At 42.8% G+C, this 17,619-nt stretch overlaps 1 protein-coding gene across 6 annotated transcripts in view; it reads left to right on the forward strand.

Annotated features, from left to right (window-relative positions):
• RABGEF1 (RAB guanine nucleotide exchange factor 1) overlaps positions 1–17,619 on the forward strand; it is a 70,918-nt gene that overhangs the window by 25,909 nt on the left and 27,390 nt on the right. For 3 of the 6 annotated variants that reach the window (XM_002722278.5, XM_008249650.4, XM_070064755.1), the window contains exons 2-3: positions 5,992–6,177; positions 8,626–8,792. In XM_002722278.5, the coding sequence (XP_002722324.1) occupies positions 5,999–6,177; positions 8,626–8,792 (346 nt within the window). In that variant the 5' untranslated portion in view covers positions 5,992–5,998. The remainder of the gene's footprint in view (positions 1–5,991; positions 6,178–8,625; positions 8,793–17,619) is intronic. The other 3 variants (XM_070064756.1, XM_051836340.2, XM_070064754.1) reach the window with 1 other exon arrangement.

Genomic DNA, 17,619 nt, shown 5'->3' on the forward strand with positions numbered 1-17,619 from the left:
GTGAATGAGTGGACGGAGACCTTTCTCTCTGTCTCTTCTTCTCTCTGTTTATAACTCTACCTCTCAAATAAAATCATTAAAAAAAATAGAATGGGTACCATGTGATTTCAATTTGAATGGAAATTGGTAGCTATTTACCACATGACCATTTGTTATGAATAAGCAAATTTAAATATGATATAGTAGACAAGAAAGGTTATTTTGGAATTTGTTAAGATATTATTTCTAATTTTAAGTCTAATGCATGTAGCCCCAGATAAGTACCTGACATCGTCAAGCCTTGTTTACTTGTTAGATATGAATTCCTTTGTTTTGATGAGTAGATTTTATATTTTGTAAATACTTGACACAAGCTGGTTTTCTATAATTGTCTATCTGTGTATGTCAAAATCAATTTTATCTATTTCTGTGTATCAGCAGAGGGAAAGAGCACCCCCTTTTAAAGGAAACACCTGTCACATGGTAGCAGCAAGAATAAAATATATTGATCAAGAAAATCAGCTTAACATTAGTAAGAGCCAATTGATTGCCACAGAGGAAGACTAATTTGTCACATTTACCTGAAATGTAGAGTTAGCTTTGCAGAAAATCCAAATATTTCTCTGATGGTCTAATAAGGACAGTTACAGATAAAAATTTCTAATTTCATAGTCAACTCTCAAGACACATATTTGGTTTTTCCTTATCCAAACAACTTTCTAACTCTATAACCTTGCAGAAGCCCTTAAATTGATATCAAATCTTAAAGGGAAGATTATTCACTGTCTAGATGGAGGCTGAGTACAAATCAGCACACTCTCCATCTGCAGCCCTGAGCACATAGCGAGTTCAGTGAATCTATCACTGTACTTCTAATGTAAGCAGGAGGAACACAAACACAGAAGCAGTTTGAAGAGATGGGTCTTAGAGTGAGCTTTGAAGAGAATCATCTTTAAAAAAGCAGAAGGAAAAAATTCTAATTCTAAGCCTAAGCATGTACGTGATTGGTTTGTTTGGCTTTAAGATGCAATGACTTCGAACAGCCGTTGTCTTGACTGTTGAGGAACAGTTTTTTTTTTTTTTTTAATACTATTTGTTGAACTCTTTATTTAGTATAGGTTAGTCATATGTGTATAATGTTAACTGAAAATAGATCTTAGTAAAACGTAAGAATGAGAGTAGGAGAGGGAGGAAGAGGGGTGGGAGTGTGGGTGAGAGGGTGGGTATGGTAGGAAGAATCACTATGTTCTTAAAGTTGTACTTATGAAATGCAGGAAAATTTGTATACCTTAAATAAAAGGTTTCTGAGGGGTGGGGGAAAGGAAGATTATGGTATGATTGAAATTTGTGTTCAGGAATGTGAGTTTGGGCAGGAAGGATGGAGACAATGAAATATAAAAATTTTGGAATTTTTTTAAAGATTTATTTATTTTATTTGAAAGTCAGTTATACAGAGAGAAAGAGAGGCAGAAAGAGAGAAAGAGGTCTTCCATCGACTGGTTCACTCCTCAATTGGCTGCAATGGCTGGAGCTGCGCCAATCTGAAGCCAGGAGCCCAGGAGCTTCTTCCGGGTCTTCCACGTGGGTGCAGGGGCCCAAGGACTTGGGCCATCTTCTACTGCTTTCCCAGGCCATAGCAGAGAGCTGGATCAGGAGCGGAGCAGCCAGGACTCGAACCAGCGCCCATATGGGATGCCGGCACTGCAGGCGGCTTTAACTGATATGCCACAGTGCCAGCCTCAAATTTTGCAATCTTAACCTAGCTTTGAATCTCTTTTCTGATATTTGTTTTTAGTAAAGTTTACATACTTTTGGAAATTCCTCTGAACTTGTTTTCTCATCTAATAAAGTGGGGAATAACACCTACCTTGTTTCTGTGAGAATTAAAGTAGCTGTCACAATATTGGGCCTGTAATGAGTGGTTGCAGAATGTAGGCTTCATTAATTTGCCTTAAATTGCTGAGAGCCTTGAATGCCTTGCCAAGCAGTTAATATTCTGTTCTGAAGCTTTAATTATACTCATTTTCATAGTAAATGTTGAATTATTTTAGTGGATGCAGTGTGTTCACTTTCATATCATTGAAATGTTGTCTTTTTGTACAAACTATACTAAGAATACTGTGAAGATTGTAACAAGATTGTACTTTGTTCCTCAGAATAAAAAGGTAGACATACTTTTGGGAGCAGCCAAGAAGGACATTAGTCATTTCTTTTAAAACAAAAATAATTGAAATGTTTTGTTTTTGTTGTAAAAAACCACACAATTAAAAGTTTACTTTTTATCCATATTTCAGTGTATAGTATAGTAGTTTTAATATGGTGCAACTGAGCTCTATAACTTTTTTATCTAGCAAAACTGAAACTCAGTACCTACTGAACAATGAATCCCCTCTGCCTCTCACCCCAGTCCCTGGTACCCATCATTCTACTACTTTAGATTTCGTAAAAGTGGGATCACGAAATACTTTTTTTTTTTTAACAGCTTCTTAAATTTATTTTATTTAAAAGGCAGAGAAATACTAATTCACTCTGAAAAGACAGCAACAGTCAAAGCTGGGCCAGGCCAAAGCCAGGAGCTGAGAACTCAGTTTGGGTCTCCCATGAGGTGACAAGAACCCAAGTTCTTAAACTATCACCTGCCTCCCAAGGTACCCACTGGCAGTGGAAACAGAGCTGGGACTGAAACCCCAACACTTGCATAAGGGATGTTGTGGGGAGCAGCCCGGACTGGACTGAGTTACTGGAATTAAGACTTATTCTATGCATCTGCTCTCCCACAATATGGCGCTGGGAGAGAAGTAAACAGCTTCCGCACAGCTGCCTCCAGTTCAACCAATAAACTGTAGGACTTGCTCCTGATTGGAGAGCAGCGTACTCGGCGTGTGGGCAGCTGAGTTGGGATTGGCGGAGGAGGACTATAAAGGAGGAGAGAGACGGCATGCACCAGGGTAACATCTAAGGGGAACATCTAGCTGAAGGAACACCTGTGCAGCCCCCGAGAAGAGCCGGCCGGCGGTGTGCCGCTCCCCTGCGGAAGTGGGGAATGTGGCCAGGGGGAACTGCCCTTCCACGGAGGTGGAAGGGATAGTAGCCAACCCGGGAAGAACCAGCAGCAAACCCGGGGAGGGCCGAGCAGACAGAAAGAACAGCGCAGGGTCTTGTGTCGTTCCTCCACGAAGAGGGGGAGCGACATAATGGTGCCGTGACTCGGATATGAAGCCTAGGCAGGGTTTAGTGTCGTTCCTCCACGAAGAGGGGGAGCGACATAATGGTGCCGTGACTCGGATAGGAAACCTAGGACGGATATGAAACTTAGGAGGGAAGAAACGGGAAGAACTGGGAAAATACCGGAGAGAGAGACTAGGAAATAGCCTAGGGAAAAGCCGGACGAAAAAGGTGCTGGAAGAAGCTATTGAAAGCCTAGGCATAGACTCGGATACGGACTACGGGGGGAAGCTGGGAGAAATCTCTAAGGTCGAAAGCGAAAGTGAAAGCTAGAACAAACAGGCTCCGATGCGGACTGTGGGGAGAGGCCAGGAGAAATGATGGAGGAATATTGTTGGAAGAAAACTTAGGGAAACATACCGGGTAGAGAAAAGTGTTAGGGAAATTGAAGCCGTGGGGGGCAGGCCGAGGCTGAAACGAAAGCCACTTTGGGATTCTCAAGTTAGCCCGGGAATAGGGGGCGAAAAGTTGAAACCAGAAGCTGAAACGTAAGCCTGGTTGGGATCCGTCTGATTAGCCCGGGGAGCAAAGGACGGGAAGCCAAACCGTGGGGCGGAGACGTAAGCTGGGTTGAATTCGCCAGGCTAGCCCGGGGAACTTAGATTGAATGCTAGTGGCGGACACGTAAGCTACGCTGTGTGACTCGTGGAGGCTGCCGCGCGCAGACAGAGCGTGTGGGGCTCAAGTACATAGGGAATGCGGGGCTGGCGCGAGGCCGTGGTTCAGACGCGAAAGGGTTAAGTGCGAGACCGCGGAGTGTGCGCGCAAAGCCGAGCCGCGCAGATGAGAGAGGCGCGGGCTGAAGCGGCGCAGAGCCGGGAACCCGCCGGCAGGGCGAGGCGCCGGAAAGCCGCAGGGATAAGAGAAACAGAAGTTTAGAAGTAAAATGAGAGAAATAGGAATGTTGGCAGACAGAAGTAAAATGGGAGAGATAGGAATGCCCGGAGATAGAGAAATAGAGAAAGAGAAAGGCCTCCCCACAACACAGCAATGTGAGAGCTTGGATTCGGTCTGCCTGATTAAGTGAGGCGATGAGCACCTGCGGCGGCTAGCAGCTTATGCGCCGCAGGTCACCGAAGACAGGCACGAATTAACATCAGTAAGGCTTCCCCACAATACAACAATTAGGAGGCTTGGATTCGGTCTGCCTGATTAAGGCGGTAAGCACCAGCAAGCAGCTCGACCAGAGTATGAGCTGCAGGTCACCGAAGATAGGCACGAATCAACACTAATAAGTCTCCCCCACAATACGGCAATGAGAAAGCTTGGATTCGGTCTGCCTGATTAAGGCGGTAAGCGCCAGCAGGCGGCTCGACCAAAGTATGAGCCGCAGGTCACCGAACACAGGCACGCATCAGCGCCTAAAAACCTCCTCACAACATGGCGAAGAGAGGACCCGGATTCGGTTTGCCTGATTGATAGGACTTGTAAGAACCTGTGGCAACTCTAGCAAGTAGAGCAGAGTGTGTGCCGCGGGACACCGAAGACAGGCGCGTATCAACGCCAAAAAATAAAAAGAAAGGGTATCTGTGGGGAGCAGCCCGGACTGGACTGAGTTACTGGAATTAAGACTTATTCTATGCATCTGCTCTCCCACAATATGGCGCTGGGAGAGAAGTAAACAGCTTCCGCACAGCTGCCTCCAGTTCAACCAATAAACTGTAGGACTTGCTCCTGATTGGAGAGCAGCGTACTCGGCGTGTGGGCAGCCGAGTTGGGATTGGCGGAGGAGGACTATAAAGGAGGAGAGAGACGGCATGCACCAGGGTAACATCTAAGGGGAACATCTAGCTGAAGGAACACCTGTGCAGCCCCCGAGAAGAGCCGGCCGGCGGTGTGCCGCTCCCCTGCAGAAGTGGGGAATGTGGCCAGGGGGAACTGCCCTTCCACGGAGGTGGAAGGGGTAGTAGCCAACCCGGGAAGAACCAGCAGCAAACCCGGGGAGGGCCGAGCAGACAGAAAGAACAGCGCAGGGTCTTGTGTTGCTCCTCCACGAAGAGGGGGAGCGACAGGATGTGAGCATCCCAACCTGTTACTTAATTGAGAAGCTGGACATCTGCCACAGTGTTCATCTTTTTGTGACTTGATTTGCTTTACTCAAAAATTGATCTTTTCACTTTTGTTAGCCCTTTGTATGTCTTTGGGGAATTGTCTATTCCAGTTCTTTGTCCGTTTTTTAATCTGATATTTTGGTTTTTGTTGTGGCAGTATAGTTGTAGAAGTTTCTTATGTGTTATAAATATTAAGTCCTAATAAGATATCTGGTTTGCAAATATTCCCTTTCATTCCCTGGGTTGCATTTCACTCTGTTGGTTATCTCTTTTGCTGTGCAGGAGTTTTTAGTTTGATGTGGTTCCTTTGTTTTCTTTTGTTGCCTATGCTTTTGATTTCATATTCAAATTCAATGCCCAGAAGCTTTTCCCTTATGTTTTCTTCTAGGAGGTTTTTGTTGTTTGTTTTTGGTCTTATGTTTAGATTTTTAATCTGGTATTATTTTTTTGTAAGACGTTCTATGTTTTTTGAGCAGTGATTAAGAAGTCTTTATTAAAGAGAGTCTGTCAGGAATTTGCTATGTTTAACCCTTTTACCCCCTCCTTTCTTCCCTCTTGTCCTCCCTTCTCTTCTTCCTTCCTTTCCTCCCTTGTTCTTTCCTTCATTGCTTCCTTCCTTCCCTTATAACTGAAGATAATGGACTCACTCTTTTGTTGTTGTTAATAATTGTGATGTTTTGTTAGTAGAATTATGGTGAATTCATTGTCAACAACAATTTGTTTTCTCCTTGGTTAGCAAGAAGATGAGCCTTAAGTCTGAACGCCGAGGAATTCATGTGGATCAGTCGGAGCTCTTATGCAAGAAAGGATGTGGTTACTATGGCAACCCTGCTTGGCAGGGCTTCTGCTCCAAGTGCTGGAGAGAGGAGTACCATAAAGCCAGGCAGAAGCAGATTCAGGAGGACTGGGAACTGGCAGAGCGGTAAAGGGACTTTAATTTGGGGTGGATTAACTGGATATGTACTCTGTCGTTATCCAAATACATGTTTCTCCTATCTTTTTGAGCTATTAAGTCAACTTAGAAGAGATTTTTTTTTCCTGTTCTCAGTCAGCATTTAAGGAACAGCTTTTAATGATTGCTTCATTTTGTATTTTTCCTAACTTCTGATAATGTCTTGTTTTGGATGCGTTAGTCTTAGTTCTGTCATTCAGACTGTAAACTCCCTGGAATAGAAGAATGGAGATTTGCATACCCTGTGTTGAAGATTAAGTGAGATTATACATACAAGGGGAGTCTTCAAAAAGTAATGGAAAATGCATGCAAGAAACTATAGATGGATTTCAAAGTTTTTTGCACCAGAATAAATTTTTTATTCAATTTTTCCACAAACTTTTTGAAGTGCCTTTGTGTGGTATACTCAGCACAGGGTTTAGCATACAATTGTCATCAATCATTTCACTCACTCTGAGGGTTATCATTCAGTTATAGATATTGCAGATGCAGCTGATTCAAAGAGTTTTTGCTTTCATTTACATCTCCCTACTCCCAGCATTTTCCTGCTAATTCTCCCCTTGTGTCCTTAGTGGCCTCACTGATTATCCAACTAACTGAAAAATTGATTAATTTGAAAGTCAGAGTTACAGAGAGGCAGAGACAAAGAGAGACGTCTTCCATCCGCTGGTTCACTTTCCAAATGACCACAACAGCTGAGGCTGGGCCAAGGTAAAGCTAGGAGCCTGTAACTCCATCTGGGTCTCCCGTGTAGGTGAAAGGTTCCACTGCTTTCCCAGGCACATTAACAGGGAGCTGGAGTGGAACTGGAGTGACCAGGATCTGAACTGGCACCAGTACGGGATGCCAGCTTTGCAAGTTGTGACTTGGAGTCATTTTTAACTTCCCCTTCACCTAGCTTATTATCTACAGCTACTTGAGTAAATTCTACTTATTTCAGCTCAGAAAAGCTTGTTGAGTTTTATCTTCTTATTTTCCAGGTCTGTATTTTCTCCCCACTTAACCTTTGTAATATACTCTTAATTATTGTCTATATCTCTAGTCTTTCTACTCCTCAAGTTATTCACAGAGCTACCTGCATTATCTCTAAAGCACAGATCTAAGTTATTCACAAAGCTACCTGCATTATCTCTAAAGCACAGATCTAGCAATGATACCTTCTTGAGTTTATAATCTTTGTCCCCTGCCACATGAAGAAATCCAGGATAACAGTGGGCTTAGCAATCAAGGTTCCTTACCATCTGATACTTTCTTGTATGTCCAGCGCTGGAGTTCATCACATTGTCAACGCTATGGCTACACTGTACCTGTTCTGAAACAAACCACTTGCTTTCACATTTGTAGTTTATCTTCCTGGCATGTTCTTTCACTTTGTAGAGTCCTGTTCACCTTTTTTTTTTTTTTTTTAAAGATTTATTTATTTACTTGAAAGGCAGAGTTACAGAGAGGCAAAGGCAGAAAGAGATCTTCCATCCGCTGGTTCACTCCAACAGCTGGAGCTGTGCCAATCTGAAGCCAGGAGCCAGGAGCTTCTTCCTGGTCTATCACACAAGTGCAGGGGCCCAAGGACTTAAGCCATCTTCTACTGCTTTCCCAGGCCATAGAAGAGAGCTGGATCAGAAGTGGAGCAGCCAGGACTCAAACCAGCACCCATATGGGATGCCGGCACTTCAGGTGGTGGCTTTACCTGCTATGCCACAGCACCGGCCCCCCATTCACCTTTTAAGACCCAGTCCACATTTCATCATTGTAGAGCTTTCCTGTATTCTCATACCACCTGATTTCTGCTCTCTACTAGGGGAACATTCCCTTTCTATAATAATTATTGGCTTATCTGTTCTCCATTCCAGCCTTGTATAGGTAAAAGGACTAGGCTTTTCTTCCATGTAACCCATGTGTGACTGCTGCATGAGCATGATCCATTGGACAGTGATGATCTCTCTCTCTTTTTTTTTTTTTTTGACAGGCAGAGTTAGAGAGAAAGGTCTTCCTTCCTTTGGTTCACCCCCCAAATGGCTGCCACGGCCAGCACATTGCGCCGATCCAAAGCCAGGAGCCAGGTACTTCCTCCTGGTCTCCCATATGGATGCAGGGCCCAAGCACTTGGGCCATCTTCCACTGCCCTCCCGGGCCACAGCAGAGAGCTGGACTGGAAGAGGAGCAGCCGGGACAGAACTGGCGCCCCAACCGGGACTAGAACCCGGGGTGCTGGCTCTGCAGGTGGAGGATTAGCCTAGTGAACCATGGCGACAGCCATGGGCAGTGATGATCTCTTGTCAGAGACCTCAGACCTATTTGATAGCTTTAGCCTCTAGTTCTAAAAAGTTTCCGATTCTCTTCAATTCACTGAATAATAACCTACTGCAGGGAACACTTAGAGAATATCTAGATCATTCTTAATTGTCTCTTGAATTACAGACTTCAACGGGAGGAGGAAGAGGCCTTTGCCAGCAGTCAGAGCAGCCAAGGGGCCCAATCTCTCACATTTTCCAAGTTTGAAGAAAAGAAAACCAATGAGAAGACCCGAAAAGTTACCACAGTGAAGAAATTCTTCAGTGCTTCTTCCAGGGTTGGATCAAAGAAGGGTAATTTTCTGATACTCATTTTTTTTCCCTTTTGACTAGATCTGGGAAGCTTTTTAATTTTTGTAAGCTTTTAGAGAACAGCCTAGTTTAAGACTGAAATTGAGTTTGAAGGTCAGTGTAGGAAACCAGTACTTTCTTTGGTTGGAGGGCATTGTGTCTTAGAGAAGCTGTTGTTTGTTCTATAGGAGGAATAAAATGAAATAGCAGGATACAGTTGCTTATAACATGAATTCCTCTCCAGATGTCTGTCTCTCTATGCCTTTATATTATTTGGACCTGCTTTGTTCTTTTTATGCCTCTCACTGTCTAGCTGATCAGAAATGGCTGATTCTGGGGTGAAAATCTGGGAGAGAAATTTTGTGAGAGCTTACTTGAGAGGTTGTGTCTTGAGGAAATATACAGAGAACATATAAGAAAAAGTTCACTTAGGACTCTTAGCACAGATGAAAGTAAGCCATAGTATTTTCTAGTGCATGGATTTGTATGTAGATGATTTTATTTATCCTACAGTTTTTTTTGTGTGTGTGTGTGGTTTTTTTTTTTTTTTTTTTTTTTTTTGACAGGCAGAGTGGACAGTGAGAGAGAGAGACAGAGAGAAAGGTCTTCCTTTACTGTTGATTCACCCTCCAGTGGCCGCCGCGGCTGGCACACCACGCTGACCCGAAGGCAGGAGCCGGGTACTTATCCTGGTCTCCCATGGGGTGCAGGGCCCAAGCACTTGGGCCATCCTCCACTGCACTCCCTGGCCACAGCAGAGAGCTGGCCTGGAAGAGGGGCAACCGGGACAGAATCCGGCACCCCGACCGGGACTAGAACCCGGTGTGCCGGTGCCGCAAGGCAGAGGATTAGCCTATTGAGCCACGGCGCCGGCCTATCCTACAGTTTTAAAAAATGTATTTAAGAGACAGAGAGCAAGCTCCTATCTACTGGTTCATGCCTCAAATGTGCATAAAAGCCAGGGTGAGGCCAGGCTGAAGGTGGGAACCAGGAACTTAATCCAGGCCTCCCACTTGGTTGACAGTTATTTAGCCATCACCTGCTGCCCCTGCCCTCTGCCTCTCCCCAAACTCCCCCCCCCCCCCACACCATGGTCTACATCAGCAGGAAACTAGATTTGGGAACAGAAGGTGGGAAATGAGCCTGGACATGCTGACATGAGATAGAGGCATCTTAACTGCTAGGGTAAATGCCTGCCCTAGCCTACTTCTTAAAAATACTATGTAACCGGCAGGAGGATTATCATTGAAGTCACACTTATTCTGCCATTGAGCAAATGAACTAGTTGCAGTGACCTTGCATGAATAGTAAGAAAGAAGTTCTGTTATTAGGGCTCAGTTTCTTTCTTTTGATATTCAGTGAGGTAAATTTGAAACATTAGTGAGACTGGGACCCAATATTGATGCTGTCAGAAGAGCTTTTCTCTTGGAACTCTCTCTAGGTCCACAGTCCCCACCCCAGAGTAATTTTCTTTGCCTAAAGGCAACAAAATAAATAATAATGTCACCTCTTAATATCCTTGCTGATCTACCAGATATGGTGACTACTGTTTTCTGTATTACAAAGAAAGATTGCTTATGACTAAAACCACAATACTTCTGTTTAAGAAATGTACACTTTTAATAATCTTTATGTTCAAATTATTGATTTGGAGTTGTTTCTTTATTGGCAATTAGTTGTAGCAATTTTCTCTTTATTGCATAAGAAGGGAATAATCAGTACCTGCAGAGATTAAATAAGAATATATTTGGCTCATAATTTATTAGGAGGTTGTATAATAAGGTGGTTAAAAGCATAGGCTTTGGAGTCTGGGTTTGAGTGCCAGCTTTGCCATTCACTAGCTGTGTGACCTTGGGAAAGCTAATCTGAGCCCTGTGTACTTGGAGGAACGATAATACCTACTGCAATGAGGCTGTGAAGAGGATTAAATGAGTTGATGCAAGTACGTAAAGTGATTAGCACAGTGCCTGACAAACAAAGTAAGAGAAGTAAGTGTTAGCTCCAGTGTTAGATATTTTAAAGGCAGATTGCTTTTCTGATAGAATAATTTCTGCTGGTCAGAAGCTGAGGGGCATTCATCAAAGCCGTTTATTGCTGCTTCGCTTAAATTCTGTTTCCTGCTTTGTGAAAGGCTTGTTAACCTTACATAGAGAATTTGTGATAGTGAAATAGTATGTATTTATGACAACAGATGAAATAGTAAATAATTATAAAGCTATCTGTTCTAACAACCTTGTTTTACAAATGACTATATGCAGTCCATGAAGGTTAACTAGCTTACTGAAGGTTATGTAATGAGTTGGAGCGTTGGGACTCAGGTCTTCTAATCCTGGTTCAACCTTTTCTCCTTATATACCATTACCTCAAATATGTATAGCTGATTGATTAATATAAATATATGTTGGATAAGGCTTCTCTTATTTAAGTACATGATAGTCGTGCACATTCTCTCACTGTCCTTGCTGGCATAAAAAAAATCTCTGTACAATGTGGGTCATATCCTGGAAAGATTCATAATCCGATGCAGATCCTGAATTTGAAAAAAAAGATTATTTATTTGAAAGGCAGAATGGCAGAGGAAGACAGAGAGATCTTCCATCTGCTAGTTCACTCCCCAAATGGCCACAATAACCAAGATTGGGCCAGGCCAAAACTGAGAGCCTAGAGCTCTATCCCATTCTTGCACATGGGTGGCAGGGGCCCAAGTATGTAGACCATTTTTTGCCATTTTGCCAGGCACATTAGCAGAGAGCTGATCAGTAGTAGAACAGCCAGAATTCAAACCGGCACCCTAATATGGGATGTAGGGGTAGTAAGCAGTGTCTTAATTCACTGTTCCACAACATTGGCCCCAGAGCCTGTGTTTTAAAAATGAATGATCACAATTGATTTTTATTTTAAAAAACATGTATACAGAATAGTTTTTTACCTTTTTTCTTTTGGATAATAGTTATGTATTTCAGATTTTTTTCCATTTAGTTGTTTTGTTTTTGTAGAAAGTTTCTGATGGGAAAGTCCTTAAAGTTTGTTTGTTTTTAAAGATTTCTTTGCAAAGCAGAGTTACCAGGGCGGGAGGGGAGGGAGAGATAGAGAGAGAGATCTTCCATCCTTTGGTTCACTCCCTAAATGGCTGCAACAACTGGATCTGGGTTGATCTGAAGCCAGGAATCAAGATCTTCTTCTGAGTCTCCCATGTGGGTGCAGGGGCCCAAGGACTTGGGCCATCTTCTGCTGTTTTCTCAGGTGCATTAGTGGGGAGCTGGATGGGAAGGGGAGCAGCTGGGACTCAAACAAGCACCCATATGGGATGCTGGCATGGCAGGCAGTGGCTTTTACCTGCTATGCCACAGCACTGCCCCAGACCTTAAACTATTTATAAAAATGCATGCTAGGGAAGAGGATGCTATTGGATCTTTGTTTCACTGATTTTTTTATATAACTTTGCTAGGTAAACTCTGCTTTTCAGACTGATTATTTGGTCATTGTATGTGGATAAGGTTAACCTATACTAAATATACGTCTAATTTATTGAGTCTAGACTAGAAATTAGACTTTTTGTATTTTTTATTCCTTATTTAACTTCCTTAATACATGATGCCCTTGCTCTTGATATTTTACATCTGTTTATTATTGGTAGCACACATGTGCACACACACACAAAGAGCTTTTAAATCAGAGCAGCTTGGAAGTACGTAAGACATAACCTTCTAAGGGATTTGAATAATATCTTAGTTAGGCATCAGAGAGGGTAAATGAGAGTTTGCTTTCAGTTCTCTTAGTCTCTAAAGGAAGTAGGCTGTAGCTTATAAAGTAAATCCTGGAGGGTTGGCCAGGTTGAGACACTTGTCTGTATGTTCCACATGCCCTTTTCTTTTAGAGTTCATATGAATGTGCCTGAGTAGAATTTTGTTTACCTTTTTTATGGGTTGAAAAAAGTGTCCTAGGAGCAACATATTTTCTTTTTTTAGAATTCAGTTATCAATCTCTTCTCCTAGGCCATAAACCCTACATTTATTCCTCACTAAAATGAATGAGGGCTTTTTGAGAGAAATGACCAATTTTGAGGTTGCAGCAGGAAAGGAAAGTCCCTTCAAAATTTTAGGGACATGTCAAAAGACCCAGTAGCCAGCTTGAAGGGTCTCCTATTGCCTGCTGGCCAAATCGGAGACATGTCTAAATAAGGACAATAAATGGAGTGTAAGTAATGGAATAAAATCATAATCCCTCGTCCATTCAACTAATGTAATAGGTAATGAAGGGGCCAGTGCTGTGATGTAGCAGGTAAAGCTGCCGCCTGCAGTGCCCGGTTTGAGTTCCAGCTGCTCCACTTCCGATCTAGCTCACTGTTGTGGTCTGGCAAAGCAGTAGAAGATGGCTCAGTCCTTGCACTCCTGCACCTGTGTGGGAAAGCTCCCGGCTCCTGGCTTTGGATCGGTGCAGCTCCAGCCGTTCAGCCATCTGAGAAGTGAACTATCGGATGGAAGACCTCTCTACCTCTGCTTCTCTGTAACTGACTTTCAAATAAATAAATAAATCTTTAAAAAAATAGGTAGTGAAGAGAGATAACAGTCAATATAATAAGAGTTGATTCAGGCATTTCAGCAATGGGTACTGAATCTGGGAACAGAGAAGGGAGTTTCCTGAAGAATAAGTTCTTAACATGATTTCAGGTTAACTCCCAGAAATCATTAAAAGTGGAGAAATGGTGCCGGCGTAGTGGGTTAAGTCACCGCCTGCAGCGCTGGCATCCCACGTGGGCACCGATTCAAGTCCTAGCTGCCTGACTTCTGATCCAGCTCCCTGTTAATGAGCCTGGGAAAGCAGCACAAGATCACCCAAGTGCCTGGACCCCTGCACCCACATGTGAGACCTGGAAGAAGCTCCTGGCTTCAGCCTGGCCCAGCCCTGGTCTTCGTGGCTATTTGGGGAATGAACCAGCAAATGGAAGACCTCTGTCTGTCTGTCTCTCTGTAACTGTCAAATAAATCTTAAAAAAAAGAAATTGAAAATGTAAAATGGTTGTGGGGGGCAATGGATAGACATGTGCCTATAGATACAATACTTTGAAAAAAACACCATATCACTTAGGAAGTGTTTAAGGTGAGAATTTATAACCTAAATCCAATCATTAGGAAATGAATGGGTAAACTAAAATTGAGGGTCATTCAATCATTTATTGTCCTGTATTCATCAAAAATATCATGTTATGAAAAAGAAGGATTGGGAAAGGTTTCCAGTTTAAGGCAGTCTAAAGTTATCTACCCTTGCATGTCTACTGCAGTGTACGGCCCTGAATTGAATCCTGTATCAGAAAAAAACATACACAGCTTTTTGGGAACAATGGAAAAAGTTGTAAAAGGGATTTTAAATTAAGTAAAAGTATTGTATCAATGTAAATTTTCTGAATTTCATAACTACACTGTATTATATAGAGGGACATCTTGTTATTAGGAAATACTAACATTAAAAGGTAAAGAATATGCTATATATAAACTACCCTGAAAAAGTTTAGGAAAATAATACATTTAGTAAAATGTATAAGTTTTGTGAATTTGAATTCAAGATATAAAGAAACTCTTTGTAGCAATCTTGCAGCTTTTTTGTAAATTTGCAGTTACTTCAAAATTATAACTATAATCCTCCTGTATTCAATGTTTTCCCAAGACCAGATGTTAATTAAGTGGAAGCATGGTATTTTTTTTTATTTTTTTTTATTTTTGACAGGCAGAGTGGACAGTGAGAGAGAGAGAGACAGAGAGAAAGGTCTTCCTTTGCCGTTGGTTCACCCTCCAATGGCCGCCGCGGCCGGTGCACCGCACTGATCCGAAGGCAGGAACCAGGTGCTTCTCCTGGTCTCCCATGGGGTGCAGGGCCCAAACACTTGGGCCACCCTCCACTGCACTCCCTGGCCACAGCAGAGAGCTGGCCTGGAAGAGGGGCAACCGGGACAGAATCTGGCGCCCCGACCGGGACTAGAACCCGGTGTGCCGGCGCAGCTAGGCGGAGGATTAGCCTAGTGAGCCGCGGCGCCGGCCTGTAGCTATACTTTTAAAATTTAAAGAAATTGACACACTGTCCACAGTGGTTGGGTCATCTTACATTTCCACCAGCAGCTTATGAGAGTTCCAGTTGGTCCATACCTTCACCGACCATCAGTATGGTTATTTTATTTTTATGTGCTGGCCGGAAGCATGGTATTAATTGTATCATTTGAAGAATTATTAATGAATTGCTGCATTAATCCTGAGGCCCTCTGATGCTGAGATGAAACAGATGTAGCTAATAGTCTCCCAAGCTGATTTTGGACACATTTTAATTTGTGCCTGTTAGAATTGCTTCTGCAGTAAAATGCCTGCTTTCATTTTCTTTTTCACTTTGAACAGTTTGTCTACTAGGTTTATCTTGTAAAATAACCTTTTAAGGCATCCAATAGAATATATTTGGAACATGATCAGTTCTGTCCTTTGCCTAGGAGTCTGAGAAATTTTTCCTGACACCAAATATGTTGTGGGGAGCAACCCGGACTAGACTGAGTTACTGGAATTAAGACTTATTCTATGCATCTGCTCTCCCACAATATGGCGCTGGGAGAGAAGAAAGAGGCTTCTACACAGCTGCCTCCAGTTCAGCCAATAAACTGTAGGACTTGCTCCTGATTGGAGGAGAGCGGCGTGCTCGGCGTGTGGGCAGCCGAGTTGGGATTGGTGGAGGAGGACTATAAAGGAGGAGAGAGACGGCATGCACCAGGAACATCTAAGGGGAACATCTAGCTGAAGGAACACCTGTGCAGCCCCCGAGAGAGCCGGCCGGCGGTGTGCCGCTCCCCTGCGGAAGTGGGGAATGTGGCAGGGGGAACTGCCCTTCCACGGAGGTGGAAGGGACAGCAGCCAACCCGGGAAGAACCAGCAGCAAACCCGGGGAGGGCCGAGCAGACGAAAGAACAGCGCAGGGTCCTGTGTCGTTCCTCCACGAAGACGGGGAGCGACAATATGTGATATCTTTTATTATTCTCTGACATCAACTGGATGTCCAACAATTCAGGCCTGTTCTGACACTTAGCTACCTGGAGTTAGCATAGACCCCAAAGGTTAACGGGTCAGTCTCACAAGACTGCCCTCTTTTCCAGCACCATCAGTAGCCTGAGGGAGGGCACAGGTACTTCTCACCCACCAGCTGTTAACCAGGGATTCCCATAACTCCCCTCTTCAAATGCAATGATTTGTTACAGTGACTCACAGAACTTAGGAAAATACTAATATTTACCAGTTTATTACAAAGGATACAACTCAGGAACAGCCAAATGAGGAAATGCATTGGGCAAGGATTGAGAGGAGACCTGCTGCAGAGCTTCCGTAGCTTCTCTGGGCAAGCCACTTTCCAACACTTCCTTGTGGTTTAGGGGTTTTTATGGATGTTCAGTTAGACACTGTTGATTAATTCATTGGCCATTGGTGATGAAAAATCTTTAGCTTCTCTCATGTGGGGTGTGAGTGGAAGTTCCAACTCTGATCATGTAGTTGGTTCCTCTGGTAACCAACCCCATGAGCCCCCTTATTAGCAGAAACTTAGATATAATTGAAAGGGACTTAATAGGAAAAACAAAAGGTGCTCCTATCACTCAGAATTACAAGGGAATTCTGAGGGCAAAGACCAAATACTTATTTGTTATACTACAGATTACCATTTAGTCCATATTAGATGGTCATGTTCTACATAATGGTGCTTCTGTCAACAATACCCAGTGATGGCACAATAACATCGTATCACCTAGTGATGGTGTGGCCTTCTTAGTTGTAAGCACATTCTGTGATGTTGACTGATGAAGTTTTCGGACATATTTCTCAGAAAGGATCCTTGGTGTTACATCCTTATGACAGTTTTAACAGTGTCCTTCATTCAGAAGAACTGAAAATCAGAAGTACAGTTTAGCTGATTTGAGAAATGTGTGAGGGTTTTAGTAAATTTTTAGAGATTGAGATATAAAATGTATTTTTACTGGATTAGAAATAGTCTTTACTATGTGATCGTGTTCTTTTTAGGGACTGTTCATGCTCTTTTGACTCTTTCACAACCATTCTTTGAATAAACATATTAGTGAGGGTTTTGCTTTCACAAGTTTACTTTGTATGTTAAATATTTAATGAATTATTATGTAATCTACCTTTTAGACAGCCTCTCCTAGTAGGTGCAGATGTAACGCTAAGAGGACATTGTGCTGTGGTCATGAAAAACTTGGGCTTGGGAATCAAACAGATCTCTAATAAAGTCCTAGCTCTTCCTCTTACCGTGGTGTGACTTTGGCATATAAATGACTAAAGATTTTTAACTTCAGTTTGTGCACATGTAAAATGATATCACCTGTCTAGTCACATCGTTAAAGATTAACACGAATGTGTAATACCTTTAGCATAGTGTTTGACATACAGAAAACTCTCATTGAATGGCAGCTATAAATATTATCATTATAATTAAAGTGTGTGTTCTGATGAGAAGACATTTTAAACTGAGTGTTTAGATTGGGAATTGGAAAGTCTGATAATCCTGGTCAACTGGCTATACTTGAAATAGAGGCTTTGTTTCTGTGTTAAAAACAGGAGTTGATTTTTAACTTGAAGAGCAAGCAGTTGCCATTTGGGCCCTAGGCAGAACTGTAACTGTAAGGTTGGTGAAGTTGTTTTTCATCTCTCTGCTCACTTCTTTCATCTTATGCACTGAACACCTGTTACTGTTCAAAACTACCTCACCTCCTTCTAAGGACCAAACACCTGAACTGTGTCTTTCACTTTCTACTTTTTAATCCAAGCTTCTGTTCTCTTTGCAAGAGCTGAAT

Source organism: Oryctolagus cuniculus, chromosome 19 (assembly GCF_964237555.1).
Source record: "Oryctolagus cuniculus chromosome 19, mOryCun1.1, whole genome shotgun sequence".
NCBI classification, from domain to species: domain Eukaryota; kingdom Metazoa; phylum Chordata; class Mammalia; order Lagomorpha; family Leporidae; genus Oryctolagus; species Oryctolagus cuniculus.